The following is a 16,584-nucleotide window of genomic DNA, read 5'->3' as shown; positions in this document are numbered from 1 at the left end:
GTGTAAATTTGGGTTGTGGACTGTTTTCTACTTTGTAGTAGTGTAGTAATTAAGGACTCCGAGAATCCTCTTGTCCTCAATAACTGCCTCTCAAATTCCACGCCGTCAAGTGCAAGCTGAGCACTTGAGGGTGGAAAAAGGGGCCTTGGGAGAGTAGATTGGCAGTCGGAAGGATCCAAGGATCTGTTATTGACAATCTGCAGCCACGAAAACCACGGTCTTTTTGGCCAGAACGGTGCTATTAAGATTATTCTTGCTTTGTCGTCTCTGATCTTCCGAATTACTTGAGGTAGGAGGATCAATGGAGGGAACGCATACGCCAGGTTGAAATTCCATGGAGTCAGAAAGGCGTCCAGAATGTCTGGGTGATCTGACGGAGATAGGGAGGCAAATGTTTTTATCTGCCTGTTCTCCTTTGTGGCGAAAAGGTCCACCTCGGGTTGTCCCCATGAGGCTACTATGTCCCTGAAGACCTTCCGATTGAGGCACCACTCTCCTTGTCGTAGAGTGTGTCGGCTTAGGAAGTCTGCCTTTTGATTGCTCTCGCCTCTGATATGAAGGGCCGAGAGGGACAAAAAATTGTTTTCTGCTAAGTTTAAAATTCTTGACGCTGAAGACATCAGAGTCTCTGATCGAGTTCCTCCTTGTCTGTTTATATATGCCACTGTGGTGGTGTTGTCCGACAGGATCCTTACATGATTCTGTTGGAGCTGCGGAAGGAAGTTGTATAGAGCATAGAACACTGCAGTCAGTTCTTTTAAATTAGATGAGTAATCGCATTCCTCTTTACTCCACCTTCCCTGACGAAACCCATTCTCCATGTGGGCTCCCCAGCCCTGGGGACTGGCATCGGTGGTTACGATACAGGATGGAACTATAACCCATGGAACTCCTGAACATAAATGGTTATCGTCTAACCACCACTCTAGGGAAGTCAAGACTTCTTGTGACAGGGTTATTTTGCTCTGCAAATGACCACTATATCGCTTATCCTCTTGGAGGATCTGGTGTTGTAGCGTACGGACATGGTACTGGGCCCACCGGACTGCCGGGGTGCAAGAATTTAGTGATCCTAACAGTGACATTGCTTCTCTCAAGGATACACGTGGTTTATCTATAGCTGCTTGTATTTTTTGTTTTGTGAGGGTGATTTTTACCTGAGGTAGTAGACATCTCTGGGTCAAAGAATCTAGATGAAATCCCAGAAATGTCTGGAGAGATTGCGGATCGAGTCTGGACTTTTGGATATTGATGATCCAGCCAAGGCTCTGAAAAGAGGAGATTGCGTCAGTTACGCGTTCAGTACATTGTTTGACTGAATTCCCAATTATTAGGAAGTCGTCTAGATATGGCACAATTGGTGTGTCTTTTTGGCGAAGGTAGGCCATCACTTCTGCCATCACCTTGGTAAATATTCTTGGTGCCGTGGAAAGCCCGAAGGGCATGGCCGCGTATTGGAAATGACGAATCCTTCCCTCGACTTCCACTGCGACTCTTAGGTATTTCTGGCATCTGTTGTGTATAGGGAGATGATAATAAGCATCTTTTAAATCAATCTCTGCCATTACGCAATCTGGGAAAAGAAGCTTTATAGTGGATCTAATTGATTCCATTTTGAAATTATAATTTTTTATAAATGAATTTAGCTTCTTTAAATTAATAATGGTTCTAAACATACCGTCTGGTTTAGGCACCAAAAACAGGGGAGAGTAAAAACCTCTACCCTGTTGTTCCTCAGGGACGTCAACTAAAACTTTTTTAGCTAGTAGGACTCGAATCTCGTCTTCGAGAGCCTTTTGCTGAACTGAGGAATTAAGGCGAGTTATAACAAAGAACTCATAGGGAATCCGAAGGAATTCAATCTTTATTCCTTCTTTGATTATGTTCAAAATCCATGGGTTTAACGTAATTTGTTCCCACTTGGTAAAAAAAAATTTTAATCTACCCCCAACTGGTGGGTCTAAACTCTTAATTTTTATCTCTCCTATATGTTGGCCCTCTGAAGATGGTACCCTTCTGCTTTTCGTCTTTCGTGGCCCATCTGTTCGTTCTGTCCGACTGCCTTCTTCTCCCGAATGGCCGCCTTTTAAAGGTTTTCCTATAAAACGGAATGGGAGAATCACTGAAGGCCTTTTTCCTTTCTTTTGCCTTGGCGAGAATTTCGTCTAAGGCTTTTCCAAAGAGGAACTCACCCTCGCATGGGGTTGCACTAATTTTGGATTTTGATTGTGCATCCCCTTTCCAGCTCTTTATCCACAGCGCGCGTCTGGCGTTATTCACCAGGGCTGCCGACCTCGCTGCCAGTCTTAGGGTGTCCGCTGAAGCGTCTGCCATAAAGGCAGCTGCACCTCTTATCAACGGGATGGCTGCACGCAGTTTCTCCCTTGACACTCTTTGCTCAATCTGCTGGTCTAATTGATCTAGCCATACCAGCATTGATCTAGCAGTACATGTGCTGGCTATTGCGGGTTTGAATACCCCGGTGGTGGATTCCCAGGACCTTTTGAGCGAAGATTCAGCTTTTCGGTCTAATGGGTCTGCTAACAATCCTGCGTCCTCGACCGGGATCGAGGTCTGTTTGGAAGTGGAGGATATGACGGCATCCACCTTTGGTACTTTAGTCCATTTTAATAGATCCTCATCAGTGAACGGGTATTTCCGTTTTGAGGCTGATGGGAGAAAACCCCTCTGGTCGTGTTTCTTCCACTCTCTTTTGATGAGGTCCTTAAATGCCGGTATCACCGGAAATGATCTCCTCTTTTTCTCTGCCAATCCCGCAAACATAATGTCCTGCGCGGTTTGGGCTCCCCTTTCTTCTTCACATCCCATAGTATTTCTAACCGCTTTTACAAGGTTATCTACGCTGTCCAGTGGAAAACATGCGCGTCCTTCCATCTCCGAGGATGACGATGAGGACGTGGATGCGGAGCCTGAGTTTAACTCCTGTTCTTCCTCTGACTCTGAACTAACAATGACCTGTTTTTTATGACTGGACTCTGCGGGAGTGCTGGCGCGGTTGATGGCTTGTATTTCCTCCCTAATTATGGCTCGGATATCTTTGGAAGATATCGTCGACCCCTGCCTGGTCTCTTTCGTGCATTGTTTGCAGAGTTTTTTGGGGTAGGAGTCAGGGAGAGGATCTGAACATAATGCGCATTCTTTATGTTTAGTTTTTTCTTTTTTCTTTGACTGAAGTGAGAGGTCAAAGGTAAAGAGAGGGGGGGGGGAGGGAGGAGGTTAGCTTAATAGGTAGAGTATATACTTTGCACACTCACCCAGTGAAGCTTAATACCGGGTCGGATGGCTGAGACGGTCTGGATCGGGTTTCTGCTGCCTCGCTCCTGCGGGCAGTCTCTGTCCTGGCGCTGCGGTCCCTGGTGGAGTTGCCCCCAGCTGAATCCCCTGCTGGGGTTTGCGACTCTGCGGGGGACGACATGGTTCCAACGATGCAGCGCTGTTTTATCTTCCTTCTTGTCGTGCCCCCGGAAGTCGCCCTGTCACAGGGCGCATGCGCCGCGTCATCGCCATCCTACCCCGGAAGTTCAACCATTACTTCCGGGGTATAGGAGCGTCGGGTGCCGGCCGGCTTCCGCGCCACCGCTACTCACACGCGCGGCTCGCGCGCTCATGGCCTCACCTCCACCGATTTGGGGGGGGGGGATCCCCCGGATACCGGACCGGCCCGGCCTGCTCCCTGGTAAGACCGGGCGGCCCTCCCCGGACCCGGTCATTACCACTATGCCACCAGACGAGGGGGAGCCGTCAAACGGAATCTCCCCCGACGCTGCTTCCGGACCGCAGCCCCTGCCGTTCCCGAGGAGACCGCACAGGCGGATGCATGGCCCGGGTAAGATCCTGCAGGATCCTGCTCCATTTGGAACAGGAAACCAAAACTGAGGAGGAAAGGCGGACCGCCCCTTTTATCTTTCCTGTAGGGTTTCCTGTTCCAAATGGGCGGATCCGATACCTCCAGTGGGTGCTGTCGTGGCGAAGAGTAAAAAAACATTTTTTAGGAGAAAAAATGAAGGGAAGGAAAAAAGGGGGGAAGGTATATAACCTACCCATACTGCTCTCTTGAATAGATCTGCAATGTATCTAGAGTGACAGAGAAGAGAGTACGTATATAGTATATATAATACAATGATTGTACTAAATTAGTAAAAGGAATCAATGATCCGTCACTACTCACTCAATAATAAGATACCACTATGATAATGGTGTGAATGGTCTGATCCGTGTTAAGAATGATTCTCGTTCATCTTAAAAGAAAGAGGGTTGTGACTATAACTGAAGACTAACATGTAAATGTACCATGTTTTTATGATAAATGCCAATGAAGTATTATAGATACCAACCGATAAAGATTTGTAACTGGAGTAATCTGTAAAGATACCGTTAAGAATCCTATATGAGGGGTCTGTAGATCACAAAAAACAAAGAAGTTTCACTCAATGTATTGGAGAGTTAAAATTGACAATAAGCCACCAATAGATTTACTCACTTAGTGTCAGATTAGGAATCGCCTGTAAGTTTCTACTCCATAGAGAACCCTCAACACGCTGTGTGATGTAGCTGTTAAACAGAAATGTATAGTGTATGAGGGGTTAAGTACCGCTACAGAAAAATGTCTATATATAGATGTCCAGTCAGAAGTGGGCTTACCGTTGGTGGGTGGCGGCGTGATGTGCCAAGAGGAACGCGGTATCCACCGCTTGTAGCCAGGGTGCCCATAGCGTGCACCGTGGATTTTAAATAGACGGTGGGCGGGACATCATTAGATTGACTGGACCACGTCACCGGAAGTGACGTTGGCGTCCATTTGAATGCGCTGATAGGCTTAGTGAGATGAAGGGGCGTGTTGTGGGAGGTGGCGCTGAGATGCTCGTCATTCCACTGAATGTACACAAGCGATTGTGCTTCCTATGTTGTAGCGCAGGGCGGATGTTTGTAAAAAGTAGAGATTAATTGAATGTGCATGTGGTATTGCATATGAATGCGGTTATATCTAAAAAAGACGGGCAAAGCAAATGATTATGTGAATGTGAACAGTATGTAGATTGAGCAATCTTTAGCTATTTAGACCAATGCAGGAAAAAAAATTTTTGTTTTGTAATATCCTACATAAGAGTGAGTGCAAAATATCTCAATTGGTGTTCCAAAACAAGAGAGATTCTAATGGATGAAAAATAGAAAATAGCTTAAAAACTATAATGTGTAAAAAAAATTTAACTTGAAGGAGGCAGGAGGGGGAAGTCCGAGGGAGTAACAAAGACAATCGGTGACATTTGCGTGTAGTTCAGTATTGACGACTCTGCAAGATCAAAACAATGCGTTAGAGTGAGGCAAGAATGACATGACTTGATGACAAAACACATTACCATATATATGTTTATTAAATCCCAAGACTATATGACTATATGTTCACAAATCCCTTATATGAAGGACAGTAGATCATAGTCCCTATTGAGGCCCTTAGGTGCTAAAGTATGTAATTCATGTATCCAAAAGGCCTCTCTTCTCTTAAGGAGTTGGATACGGTTGCCGCCTCTCCGTGGAGAGGGCACATGTTCTAGAACACAAAATTTTAATGACACATTAGACACATTTTTCAAAAAATTAAATATGGCCTGGCCAGGCCTATATTTTACTATGACCAGAGACGAACACACAGTCAGTTTTTTGGATACGAGGATCACTAAGAGCACGGAGGGATATTTGAGCACTGACTTATATGTTAAAACCACAGACCGTAACAGTCTGTTACACTACAAGAGCCTACATCCCCCCTCCACCAAAAGATCCATACCTGTATCACAATTCAAGAGGGTCGAACGGATTGTCTCTGATCCGACAACCAGCAATATCAGACTGAATGAGATGCATAATAAGTTTCGCACAAGGGGCTACCCTTCAGATCTACTTGATCAAGCACGACAACCCCTGACCCGGCACTGTAGTGGGGTCTCAGGACATCTACCCTTTGTCCACACATATCATCCATACGTGCAGATCTTACATCACTCCATACGTAGACATTGGGGCATTCTAAAGGAAGCTCATCCGGAGGTTACAGAATTCCAACAGAATTTTTTACCGTGCTACAAACGCCCCAAAAACATTAGGGACACCTTAATCAGAGCAGACATAGGCTCAGGAGTAAGATTAACTACACAAAGATTCCTTTCCACACCCAAAACAGGTACTTACCCGTGTTTACATTGTAATCAATGTAATAATGTACTCAAGGGAGATTATTTCCATCATCCCCACTCTGGGAAACGTTACCAAATTAAGGACTTCTCCACTTGCGACACATCAAATGTGGTCTACCTGATCAAATGCCCTTGCGGTCTACTATACATTGGTGAAACTACCCAGTCCATCAGGGACCGCATAAGTAAACATAAATCCACCATCAGGTGTGGAAATACACTATTACCGGTACCATATCACTTTATTACGGCAGGCCATACCATTCCTCAATTAAAATTTTGTGTTATAGAACATGTGCCCTCTCCACGGAGAGGCGGCAACCGTATCCAACTCCTTAAGAGAAGAGAGGCCTTTTGGATACATGAATTACATACTTTAGCACCTAAGGGCCTCAATAGGGACTATGATCTACTGTCCTTCATATAAGGGATTTGTGAACATATAGTCATATAGTCTTGGGATTTAATAAACATATATATGGTAATGTGTTTTGTCATCAAGTCATGTCATTCTTGCCTCACTCTAACGCATTGTTTTGATCTTGCAGAGTCGTCAATACTGAACTACACGCAAATGTCACCGATTGTCTTTGTTACTCCCTCGGACTTCCCCCTCCTGCCTCCTTCAAGCTAAATTTTTTTTACACATTATAGTTTTTAAGCTATTTTCTATTTTTCATCCATTAGAATCTCTCTTGTTTTGGAACACCAATTGAGATATTTTGCACTCACTCTTATGTAGGATATTACAAAACAAAATTTTTTTTTCCTGCATTGGTCTAAATAGCTAAAGATTGCTCAATCTACATACTGTTCACATTCACATAATCATTTGCTTTGCCCGTCTTTTTTAGATATAACCGCATTCATATGCAATACCACATGCACATTCAATTAATCTCTACTTTTTACAAACATCCGCCCTGCGCTACAACATAGGAAGCACAATCGCTTGTGTACATTCAGTGGAATGACGAGCATCTCAGCGCCACCTCCCACAACACGCCCCTTCATCTCACTAAGCCTATCAGCGCATTCAAATGGACGCCAACGTCACTTCCGGTGACGCGGTCCAGTCAATCTAATGATGTCCCGCCCACCGTCTATTTAAAATCCACGGTGCACGCTATGGGCACCCTGGCTACAAGCGGTGGATACCGCGTTCCTCTTGGCACATCACGCCGCCACCCACCAACGGTAAGCCCACTTCTGACTGGACATCTATATATAGACATTTTTCTGTAGCGGTACTTAACCCCTCATACACTATACATTTCTGTTTAACAGCTACATCACACAGCGTGTTGAGGGTTCTCCATGGAGTAGAAACTTACAGGCGATTCCTAATCTGACACTAAGTGAGTAAATCTATTGGTGGCTTATTGTCAATTTTAACTCTCCAATACATTGAGTGAAACTTCTTTGTTTTTTGTGATCTACAGACCCCTCATATAGGATTCTTTACGGTATCTTTACAGATTACTCCAGTTACAAATCTTTATCGGTTGGTATCTATAATACTTCATTGGCATTTATCATAAAAACATGGTACATTTACATGTTAGTCTTCAGTTATAGTCACAACCCTCTTTCTTTTAAGATGAACGAGAATCATTCTTAACACGGATCAGACCATTCACACCATTATCATAGTGGTATCTTATTATTGATTGAGTAGTGACGGATCATTGATTCCTTTTACTAATTTAGTACAATCATTGTATTACATATACTATATACGTACTCTCTTCTCTGTCACTCTAGATACATTGCAGATCTATTCAAGAGAGCAGTCTGGGTAGGTTATATACCTTCCCCCCTTTTTTCCTTCCCTTCATTTTTTCTCCTAAAAAATGTTTTTTTTCCCCTTTTCCCCTATACCTCAACCCGTCCCATCTATCACTAGTGCACTACTATGAATACATTGTGTTATCCACTGTATGTTATCTTAATTAATTGTACACTATGTAGCCTTTGACTTGTACTGTACATTTGTATCTGGTTTGCAGCTTACTGATGAGGGCTTGTTTGTGAAAGCCGAAACGTCTAATTATTGAGACTGCAAATAAAAATCTTCACTTTGCAACAAGTTGAGTGCCAAAAATGTATCATATTATTTATACTGGTGTGGGAACCTTCTTTTGTGCACCAACGCAGTAGTGCCACGATATATTTGTTAATAAAATTCTAAAGCGCTCCATACACACTAGAAGACTGTCGGCCGAGTGCTCCTGTGTTCTCTATGACAATGCCGCCAACTGACACGTCGGCTGGCGGCTTATGGCCGGGAGAACAGTGTGATTGGAAGTCCGAAATCAGACATGTGCGATCAACAAACCAGGGGAAGAGTCTTGAGGAGATCATTTGCATATCCCCAGTGCCTTCTGGGATAAGTGAAGAGTCTCCGCGAGCTCAACGATCACTGGGTTTTGGCCGTTGCAGCTGAAAAGAGGAAATCGGAAAACCAGGGGAAGAGTCTTGAAGAGATCATTTGCATATTCCCAGTGCCTTCTGGGATAAGTGAAGAGTCTCCGCGAGCTCAACGATCACTGGGTTTTGGCCGTTGCAGCTGAAAAGAGGAAATCGGAAAAATCTTCGCTCATCTTTCAGCGTTTTTAAGAAATCTCAAGATGGAAGAGGCCAGGAGCCATTTGGTGAGCTGCATTTCTTGCTACATGTTCACAGATTTACCAGTGGAAAAGCCAAACTTCACATGCCACAAATGCAAGCTTGTGTCCCTGTTGGAGGAAAAGTTGCAAAATCTCGAAGAGAGGTTAGCTACGTTGAAGATCATTAAGGAAGGTGAAGAGTTCTTGGATAGAGCAGAATTATCTCTTCATGTTACAGAAAGAGAAGAGATTCGAAGTGCACCTGAAGAAACAGAGGAATGGAGACATGTGACCCAGAGAAGCAGGAGGACCAGGAGGCAGTCAGCACCCATACTGGTCAGAAACCAGTACCAGGCTCTCACGCAGGAAAACGATGAAGAAATACATCAGGATAAGACTTTGCCAACAAACAGCAACCTTGTACGCCTTCAGAGTCCTCCTGGATGGAGAAAGAAAAATGTTGTGAAGAAGAAACGGAGAGTGGTGGTCATGGGGGATTCCCTGTTGAGAGGAACAGAGGTCGCTATCTGCAGAACGGATATAACTTCAAGAGAAATGTGCTGTCTTCCAGGTGCAAAAATTAAAGATGTGTCTGACAGGATATCAGGACTCTTCAGACCTACAGATGACTATCCATTCCTGCTACTACATGTGGGGACAAATGACACCGCAAGAAACGACCTGGAAACCATCTGCAGAGACTTTGAAGACTTAGGCAAGAAAGTGAAAGAACTGGGAGCGCAGGTGGTCTTCTCTTCCATCCTCCCAGTGGATGGCCATGGAACAAGGAGGTGGAATAAGATTCTGCAAGTGAACAACTGGTTACGTCGATGGTGCCGTCAGCAACAATTTGGATTTCTGGATCACGGAGTGAACTACTTATACGATGGACTACTTGCTAGAGATGGGGTGCACCTTACGAAGACTGGAAAGCATGTATTTGGAAGTCGCCTTGCTACACTTGTAAGGAGAGCTTTAAACTAGAACAACATGGGAAGGGAAGCAAAAGACCAGAAAAAGCCATACACCTGACAAATGCTATTGAGAACTCTGCTATCAGAAGTGGAAAGGAAGAACAAAGACGAAAGATTCTAATTAATAAAAATATTGGAGAAAGAGAAACCAATCACAAACTAAAATGTTTCTATACTAATGCACAAAGCATGGGCAACAAACAAGGAGAATTGGAACTACTAACACAGGAAAAGAAATATGATGTCATTGGAATCACTGAAACTTGGTGGGACAATACACATGATTGGAATACAAGACTAGAAGGATACAACTTATTTGCAAGAAACAGACTTGATAAACGAGGAGGAGGTGTCGCATTGTATGTTAGAAACGCGTATATCTGCACAGAGATTGAAGCTTCAGAGACTGGGAGTTCTGTGGAAACTGTTTGGGTAAGAATACAAGGTCAGAACAATGGAAAGGACACCATTGTAGGCATTTACTACAGACCGCCTGTGCAAGCTGAAGATATGGATGAACTCTTTATGCATCAAATGGCCAAGATCTCCAAAAAATATGACATAGTTGTCATGGGAGATTTCAACTATCCAGACATTTGTTGGGAATCTCTCTCAGGCAAAACTAACAGGTCAAGGAAATTCTTATCCTCTCTTGCTGACAACTTTATCTCCCAAAAGGTAAGGGAGAAAACAAGGGGAACTGCTACCTTGGATCTAATCCTTATAAACAGGGAGGAAATGGTTGAGGAGGTAAAAGTGGCTGGGACCCTAGGAGGTAGCGACCATGCTATTTTAGAATTTTGGATAACTAGAGGCGGAAGACCTGTGAAGACTCAGACGTCAAGGTTAGATTTCAGAAAGGCAGATTTTAAGGGATTCAGAAAGAGAATTGGAGGGATCCAATGGCTGGATATCCTTAAAGACAAAAATGTCCAGGAAGGATGGGAAATCTTGAAAAATGAAATTCTCAAAGCACAGTTGTTAACAATTCCGAAAAGAGGGAAGAATAGGAAGCATTTAAGGAAACCAGGATGGATGAACACAGAACTTAAGCACATGCTAAAAAGGAAGAAAAAAATGTTTATAAAATGGAAAGAGGGAGGCATATCTAAAGAAGAATATAATGCTGTCTGCAGAACCTGCAGGGCACAAATCAGATTATCTAAAGCTGAAAATGAATTGAGGCTTGCAAGAGATGTCAAATGCAATAATAAAGGATTTTGGGGATATGTCAAAAGTAAAAGAAAAGTCAAAGATGCTATAGGATTTTTACAGGATGAAAATGATGAAATGGTAAGACAGGATGTTGAGAAGGCTGAACTTTTAAATTCCTATTTTGCATCTGTTTTCTCTCAGAAAGGAAATGTAACATCAACTGTTATTCACTGTCCTATTAAGGGAATAGAAGAATCCAGGATATCTATAAACAGAAAGATAGTGAGGAAACACTTAGCTAACCTAAATGAATTCAAGTCTCCAGGACCAGATGAATTACACCCCAGAGTACTGAAGGAGATAGCAGAAGAAATTTTTGAACCCCTCTCCATAATCTTTGAAAATTCTTGGAGAACAGGAGAAGTGCCAGAAGACTGGAGAAGAGCAAATGTTGTTCCTATCTTCAAAAAGGGGAAGAAGGTGGACCCAGGCAACTATAGGCCGGTGAGTCTGACTTCTATACCAGGAAAGATCTTTGAACAAATTATTAAACAACATGTATGTCAATACCTGGATAAAGTGATGAAGTGATGAAGTGATTAAACAGAGTCAGCATGGGTTTGTAACTAATAAGTCATGTCAGACTAACTTAATTTCCTTCTATGACGGTATCACTGATTGGGTGGATCAAGGAAATGCTGTAGATATAGTATATCTTGACTTTAGCAAAGCATTTGACAAAGTCTCTCATACAATCCTTATTGAAAAAATGACTAAGTATGGAATGGACAAGGCAACTGTTAGGTGGATTCATAACTGGCTTAGTGATCGGACCCAAAGGGTGGCCGTAAATGGCTGCACATCCAGTTGGAAGAATGTCTCAAGTGGGGTACCACAGGGCTCTGTCCTGGGCCCTGTATTGTTCAACATCTTTATCAACAATTTAGATGAAGGAATTGAGGGTAAACTGATTAAATTTGCTGATGACACAAAGCTAGGAGGGATAGCTAATAATAGAGAAGAGAGAGAGAGGATTCAAAAAGATTTAAATAAACTGGAGAAGTGGGCAGCAACTAACAGAATGGTTTTTAATAGGGAGAAATGCAAAGTACTACATCTGGGCAATAAAAATGAAAAAAGCATATATAGAATGGGAGGAATAGAGCTAAGTGACAGCACATGTGAAAAAGACTTGGGTATACTAATAGATCACAGACTGAATATGAGTCAACAGTGTGATGCAGCAGCAAAAAAGGCAAATGCAATTCTAGGATGTATTAACAGAAGCATACAGTCTAGATCACGTGAAGTCATTATTTCCCTCTACTCCTCTTTGGTCAGACCTCATCTGGAATATTGTGTCCAGTTTTGGGCACCACATTTTAAAAAAGACATCATCAAACTGGAGCAAGTTCAGAAAAGAGCGACCAGAATGGTGACCGGTCTGCAAACCCTGTCTTATGAGGAAAGGTTGCAGGATTTGGGAATGTTTAGTCTGCAAAAGAGAAGACTGAGAGGAGACTTAATAGCTGTCTACAAATATCTAAAGGGCTGTCACATTGTAGAAGGCTCAACTTTATTCGCATTTGCACAAGGAAAGACTAGGAGCAATGGGATGAAACTGAATGGGAGGAGACACAGATTAGATATTAGAAAAAACTTTTTGACAGTTAGAGTGATCAATGAGTGGAACAGGCTGCCACGAGAAGTGGTGAGTTCTCCTTCAATGGTAGTCTTCAAACAGAGGCTGGACAGACATCTGATTGGGATGATTTAGCGAATCCTGCTTTTAGCAGGGGGTTGGACCAGATGGCCCAGGAGGTCCCTTCCAACTCTACGATTCTATGATTCTAACAACTACCCAAAAGATCAGTCGGCTGGTGCCCCCATAAATATTAGATAGTCGGCAAGTTCACCCGACATTAGTCTAATGTGTATGGGGGCATTACAGGGGTTGTCCACTACTCAGACAACCCCTTCTCAATCTGTATGTTCGCCAACTTTAAAACAATAATGCTTTTTCTCATCTCTTGTGTTGTTAGAGCCCTGTCGACACTGGCTCTCCTGGGGATCATTACGTCACGCGATTCCTGCAGTGCTCTCCACCTTGGGACAAATCACATATCTCCTGTGGAGGTTAAAAATAAGTGGTATTATTCTAATTGGGGTAAACATATGGACTCAGACAACCCCACTGAGGCAGGTCTTCAATCCCTTGGTAATGTGAGGCTACATGCTGCCACGGCCCTGTAACCTATAGGTCGCACAGGACTCGTCACAGGCTTATGTATCGCCATCTCAAAATGACCTACAATGACAAGTGGAGTCTGAGCTGAAATAGATTTTTTGGCAATTTTCACGAAATATAAGCAGTTACGCATTACAGTATTACTGGCATTATACACTTAAAAATCATATTAAAAATTAAGGTAACGACAAACCACCTCGGGATAATGCTTCCTTATCCTATAAGCCTTCATCGAGTGCTGAAGCATTTAACCTCAGAATCACCCGTGTTATAGAGGAGACTACGCAAACCACTGGCAAATTACCTGGGCTCACAGTCAGCTGGAAGTAATGTAGTTTGTTGGGGTCGGAGAAATTCACTTTGCATGTGCCTAATGGGGAAAAAGAAAAAAAAATCATTTTAGAGTCCTTGTAAAAAATTATAATATAATCCTAGCAAAGATTACTTGCCAAGATGCAAGATCTGCAGGATTAAATTATCCACAGAGATGTCATGCTCTTCCAAAGATACCAATAATGTGTGTATGAAAATACCAGATAAACATGTACAGATGTAGTGTCTATGCTGTCAGCAGCCATGTGGATGTTTTTCACGGTGAGGGATGTGCTGGGATCCACTCTTCGTTTTGATTAAATAAGTGCAGTAGAGCAGTGCGTGAATAAAACCGCCATACAGCTGGGATCCCCACAGTAACAACTCTGCGGATACTGGGTAGTGCAGAGGTTATTGGGAGGTGTACATTTAAGTGCCAGTTCACACTGGGCGTTATTGCTGGGGGGGGTTTCTGCAGCAAAACCTGAGTGCCTAGCAGGAAAGAAGATGCAGCAAATATACACAGGTTTTGCTGCGCTTTTTGTGCGTTTTTTTCATGCGTTTTTTCCATTTGATTCAATGGGTGAAAAACGCTGAAAGAAATGACATGCGCTACGTCCATAAAACCAAGTAAGGGTATGTGCACACGTAGTTTTTAGTCTCTGCGGATTTTGTAGAGAAAACCGCAGGAAATCCGCAGGACAAAGTGCTGCGGTTTATCTGCGTTTTTTCTGCGGTTTTGCCCTGCGGTTTTACACCTCAATGGATGAGGTGTAAAACCGCAGCGTTTCTGCACCAAACAATTGACATGCTGCGGATTGTAAACCGCAGCAAAACCGCACGGAAAAAAACGCAGCATGTGCACAGCTTTTTTTGATTTCCATAGGAAATAAAGGTACTGTACAACGCAGCAGAATCTGCTGCGTTTCTGCAGAGCCAAAAACGCTGCGGAAACGCAGCAGAAACCGCAAAGTGTGCACATACCCTAAGGCACAAAATACTAGTCACAAAAAAACAATGTATGCGTGATATTTATGAAATCTAAGGCCCTGTGCACACGGTGCAGATTCTGTGCAGTTCAACAGCAGATTTGGCCCTGCAGAACCGCACGTGATGCACAGTACCATTTAAGGCTATGTAAAACAAAAAACGCTGTGCACATGCTGCAGATTTTTCTGCGCAGATTTGGTGCGGAATAAAAGCAGCAGCATGTCGCTTCTTTTGTGCAGTGCTGCAGCCAAATCTGCTGCAGAACTGCACAGAATCTGCACCGTGTGCACAGGGCCTGAAAATATGCAGCAAAAACGCCCAGTGTGAACTTAGCCTAAAGGGAAACTGACAACTGAAACATGATGTCCAATCTGCTATACACACCACAAGGTCAAACAAGAGAAGGAGAAAGCCCCACATGTATCGACATTGTCTGCCTCAGGGGTACGCATCAAGGGTCGATATGCGTGGGGCTTTCTTTTTCCCTTCTTTGACCTTGTAGTGTGTATAGGGGCTGATCATTATTATGGAGTGATAAGTATACATGCTTCCTCTCATGTAGGTATATATTGCTAATTGTTTATAGCTAAACTGTGACCGCATCTTTTCTGTGTGATTATGGCTTGATTCAGGCTTTGTATATTGGCATTTTGTCTGATTATTATTAATTATTATTAGGCGTTGTGTCAATAATTTTGTCTATTTGTTTACTAATATGTCCTGGCCACTCGGTATATTCATAAAGCAACACGACTTCTTCGTTCACACCTTTCCTTACATCTCCCGCCCACTACATTAAATGTGAAAATGTACTTTTGACATACAACGGTCCAAACGATAGCCAGCACTCACATCTTCTTAAAATAATTGCTTTATTTATCCGGTAGTAGAAAATGGGCAAAAAATGGTTGAACACAACAGCCCAAAAATTAAAAAGGCAGAAGAGAACGATCCATTGTGCTCCCAGGCAACATGTTTCAGACCTGCATGGTCCTTTGTCAAGGCCCCGATGCACGTTTCGCATTTGCATTTTTTTCTGAGAAAGGAGAACGCGAAACATCGGGGCACGGATATTTTAAGCTCTGCCTTGGGGAGTAATTATATATGATACCTTGATAATGCTATACATTGTATTTTTAGCTAGAAAAGGAGAATAAAGGAGTAGGTATAAAACATTTATATTTTAATAACAACAAGTAGTAAAATAAGACAAGAAAGTACAAAAAATACAATAAGGAGGTGTAAAAGGATGGAATAAAAGGAGGAAACCCCAGTGTGAATGGCCGGGTGACAGTATTGCACATCCCCTTGAGAAATCAAGCACAAAATAAGCGAAACGCGTGTTGGGGGCTATTCAGGATCCTGCCCGGTGTCTTTTGCCTGCTATACTAACTGGTAAGCGCTGCTCTTTATGCCCAATGGGCTTTTTGTGTGACTTTTATTTGGTCAATTAGTACTGGTATTATATGGAGCAAGCTCTCTGCCTATATATTGATTTAGCCGGCCATTCACACCGGGGGTTCCTCTCTATATTTCATCCTTGTGCACCTTATTATTGTACTTTGTCATATTTTACTAGTTGTTGTTAATAAAATATAATGTTTTACACCTATATACTCCTTTATTTTCCTTTTCTGGCATTTGATATGGAGCTGGTGTTCTTCCTGGTGTTTTGGTTCCTTTGCACTATATAGTGCTATTTCCCTATTGATCGATATGTTACCTGGTGCTGTCATTACATTGTATTTTTATACTGAATCATCATGTCTATTGCATATTTACATGCAAATTTTGCTATTTACTTGCTACAGATCTTATTGAATATAGAAATCACTTGGCTGTTCTATGAGTGTATGAATTGTATTCTGATCCACTGATTTTAGACATTTATTGCAATCTAATATACGCACTCACCTTACAAATCTGCTTATATGTTTTGATATTTCCCTGATTTTGAATATATGTGTTTTAATCATGTTTTAATGTGAAATTATAGATTTTATTTTTTGGAGTGTGTTTTTCCTGTAGGATTCTCAGTTAATATTAAAAAGGTAGAGGGTCGCTTTAACTAAAATCAGTTAATA

General features: G+C 42.6%; 1 protein-coding gene across 2 annotated transcripts in view; it reads right to left on the bottom strand.

Moving 5' to 3' along the window:
- UBE2F (ubiquitin conjugating enzyme E2 F (putative)) overlaps positions 1-16,584 on the bottom strand; it is a 291,784-nt gene that overhangs the window by 221,871 nt on the left and 53,329 nt on the right. For both annotated transcript variants that reach the window (XM_073553244.1, XM_073553243.1), the window contains exon 4: positions 13,503-13,568. In XM_073553244.1, coding sequence (XP_073409345.1) covers positions 13,503-13,568 — 66 coding nt within the window. The remainder of the gene's footprint in view (positions 1-13,502; positions 13,569-16,584) is intronic.

This window comes from Dendrobates tinctorius, unplaced genomic scaffold (genome assembly GCF_039654945.1).
Source record: "Dendrobates tinctorius isolate UK_male_01 unplaced genomic scaffold, ASM3965494v1 ptg000199l, whole genome shotgun sequence".
Taxonomy (NCBI): domain Eukaryota; kingdom Metazoa; phylum Chordata; class Amphibia; order Anura; family Dendrobatidae; genus Dendrobates; species Dendrobates tinctorius.
This window is presented reverse-complemented; position numbering and strand designations above follow the sequence as displayed.